This window comes from Argentina silus, assembly GCF_951799395.1.
Source record: "Argentina silus genome assembly, contig: scaffold_960, whole genome shotgun sequence".
Classification (NCBI taxonomy): domain Eukaryota; kingdom Metazoa; phylum Chordata; class Actinopteri; order Argentiniformes; family Argentinidae; genus Argentina; species Argentina silus.
The window spans coordinates 5,001-6,805 of NW_028152489.1; the positions used below are offsets into that span (position 1 = coordinate 5,001).

Consider the following 1,805-nt stretch of genomic DNA (forward strand, 5'->3'; position numbering starts at 1 on the left):
ACCCTGTCAGTCTAACCCTAACCCTAACCCTAACCCTAACCCTGTCAGTCTAACCCTAACCCTAACCCTAACCCTAACCCTAACCCAACCCTGTCAGTCTAACCCTAACCCTAACCCTAACCCTGTCAGTCTAACCCTAACCCTAACCCTAACCCTAACCCTAACCATGCCAACCCTGTCAGTCTAACCCTAACCCTGTCAGTCCCAAACACAGTCAGTCCCCTGGACCAGGCCAGCACACGGGAGGGAGGGAGGAGGGAGGGAGGAGGGAGAGGGGAGGGAGGAGGGAGGGAGGGAGGAGGGACAGCTGTCTGGAGGCTGTGTCTGTTAGTCAGGTGTGTCTGTTAGTCAGGTATGTCTGTTAGAGAGGGTCCGTCAGTGTCTGTTGATCCTAGACGTTGTGTTTGTGTTTGTGTTTGGAGTCTGTCAACATGAGGACCTGAGAGACTCAATGAAAGTCAGGGAAGCCGTTATGAGCAGAAATCAATCAGAATCACTGAGGAGGCGCTGTGTGTTACCAAGGAGACAATCACTGAGGGAGGCGCTGTGTGTTACCAAGGAGACAATCACTGAGGGAGGCGCTGTGTGTTACCAAGGAGACAATCATTCCGTTCTGATGTTCTGATTAGTCCTTTGATGTGTTTCTATATTGTTAATATATTTGTGTGTGTGTGTGTGTGTGTGTGTGTGTGTGTGTGTGTGTGTGTGTGTGTGTGTGTGTGTGTGTGTGTGTGTGTGTGTGTGTGTGTGTGTGTGTGTGTGTGTGTGTGTGTGTGTGTGTGTGTCCAGGTGAGGTCTACTACGCGTCCATGCTGGAGGAGATGGAGTGGGAGGGCCGTGACTTTGAGGCGGATTCGTGGAGCATGGCGGTGGACTCCTCCTACCTGCAGACACACCGCAAGGACGTCATTAAGAGACAGGACGTCATCTACGGTAAACACACACACACACACACACACGTTATTGAGGTGTTATTGAGGTAATATTGAGGTGTTATTGAGGTGTTATTGAGGTAATATTGAGGTGTTATTGAGGTGAGTGTTATTAAGGTGTTATTGAGGTGTTATTAAGGTGTTATTGAGGTATTATTAAGGTGTTATTGAGGTATTATTAAGGTGTTATTGAGGTGTTATTGAGGTGAGTGTTATTACGGTGTTATTGAGGTATTATTAAGGTGTTATTGAGGTGAGTGTTATTACGGTGTTATTGAGGTGTTATTAAGGTGTTATTGAGGTGAGTGTTATTGAGGTATTATTAAGGTGTTATTGAGGTGAGTGTTATTAAGGAGTTATTGAGGTGTTATTGAGGTGAGTGTTATTAAGGAGTTATTGAGGTGTTATTAAGGAGTTATTGAGGTGAGTGTTATTAAGGAGTTATTGAGGTGTTATTGAGGTGAGTGTTATTAAGGAGTTATTGAGGTGTTATTGAGGTGTTATTGAGGTGTTATTAAGGTGATATTGAGGTGATATTGAGGTGTTATTGAGGTGTTATTGAGGTATTATTAAGGTGATATTGAGGTGTTATTAAGGTGATATTGAGGTGTTATTAAGGTGATATTGAGGTGTTATTGAGGTGTTATTGAGGTGAGTGTTATGTCTGCCAGAGCTGATCCAGACGGAGCTTCGTCACCTGCGGACTCTGAGGATCATGGAGCGCGTGTTCCGGCAGGGTCTGGTGGAGGAGGTGGGCCTGGAGCCGGGCGTGGTCCACGTCCTGTTCCCCTGTCTGGACCGCCTCCTCGCCCTCCACACACACTTCCTGGGCCAGCTCCTCCTCCGCAGGAACCACAGCCTGCAGCCCGGGTC

General features: G+C 47.1%; 1 protein-coding gene across 1 annotated transcript in view; it reads left to right on the forward strand.

The window, feature by feature from the left end:
- LOC310824788 (rho guanine nucleotide exchange factor 2-like) overlaps positions 1–1,801 on the forward strand; it is a gene marked incomplete at both ends in the record, with an annotated part of 6,678 nt that extends 4,877 nt beyond the window's left edge. The window contains 2 exons of the mRNA XM_083698038.1: positions 790–933; positions 1,604–1,801. Of these exons, the coding sequence (XP_083554164.1) occupies positions 790–933; positions 1,604–1,801 (342 nt within the window). The remainder of the gene's footprint in view (positions 1–789; positions 934–1,603) is intronic.
- Positions 1,802–1,805: the final 4 nt, after the last annotated feature.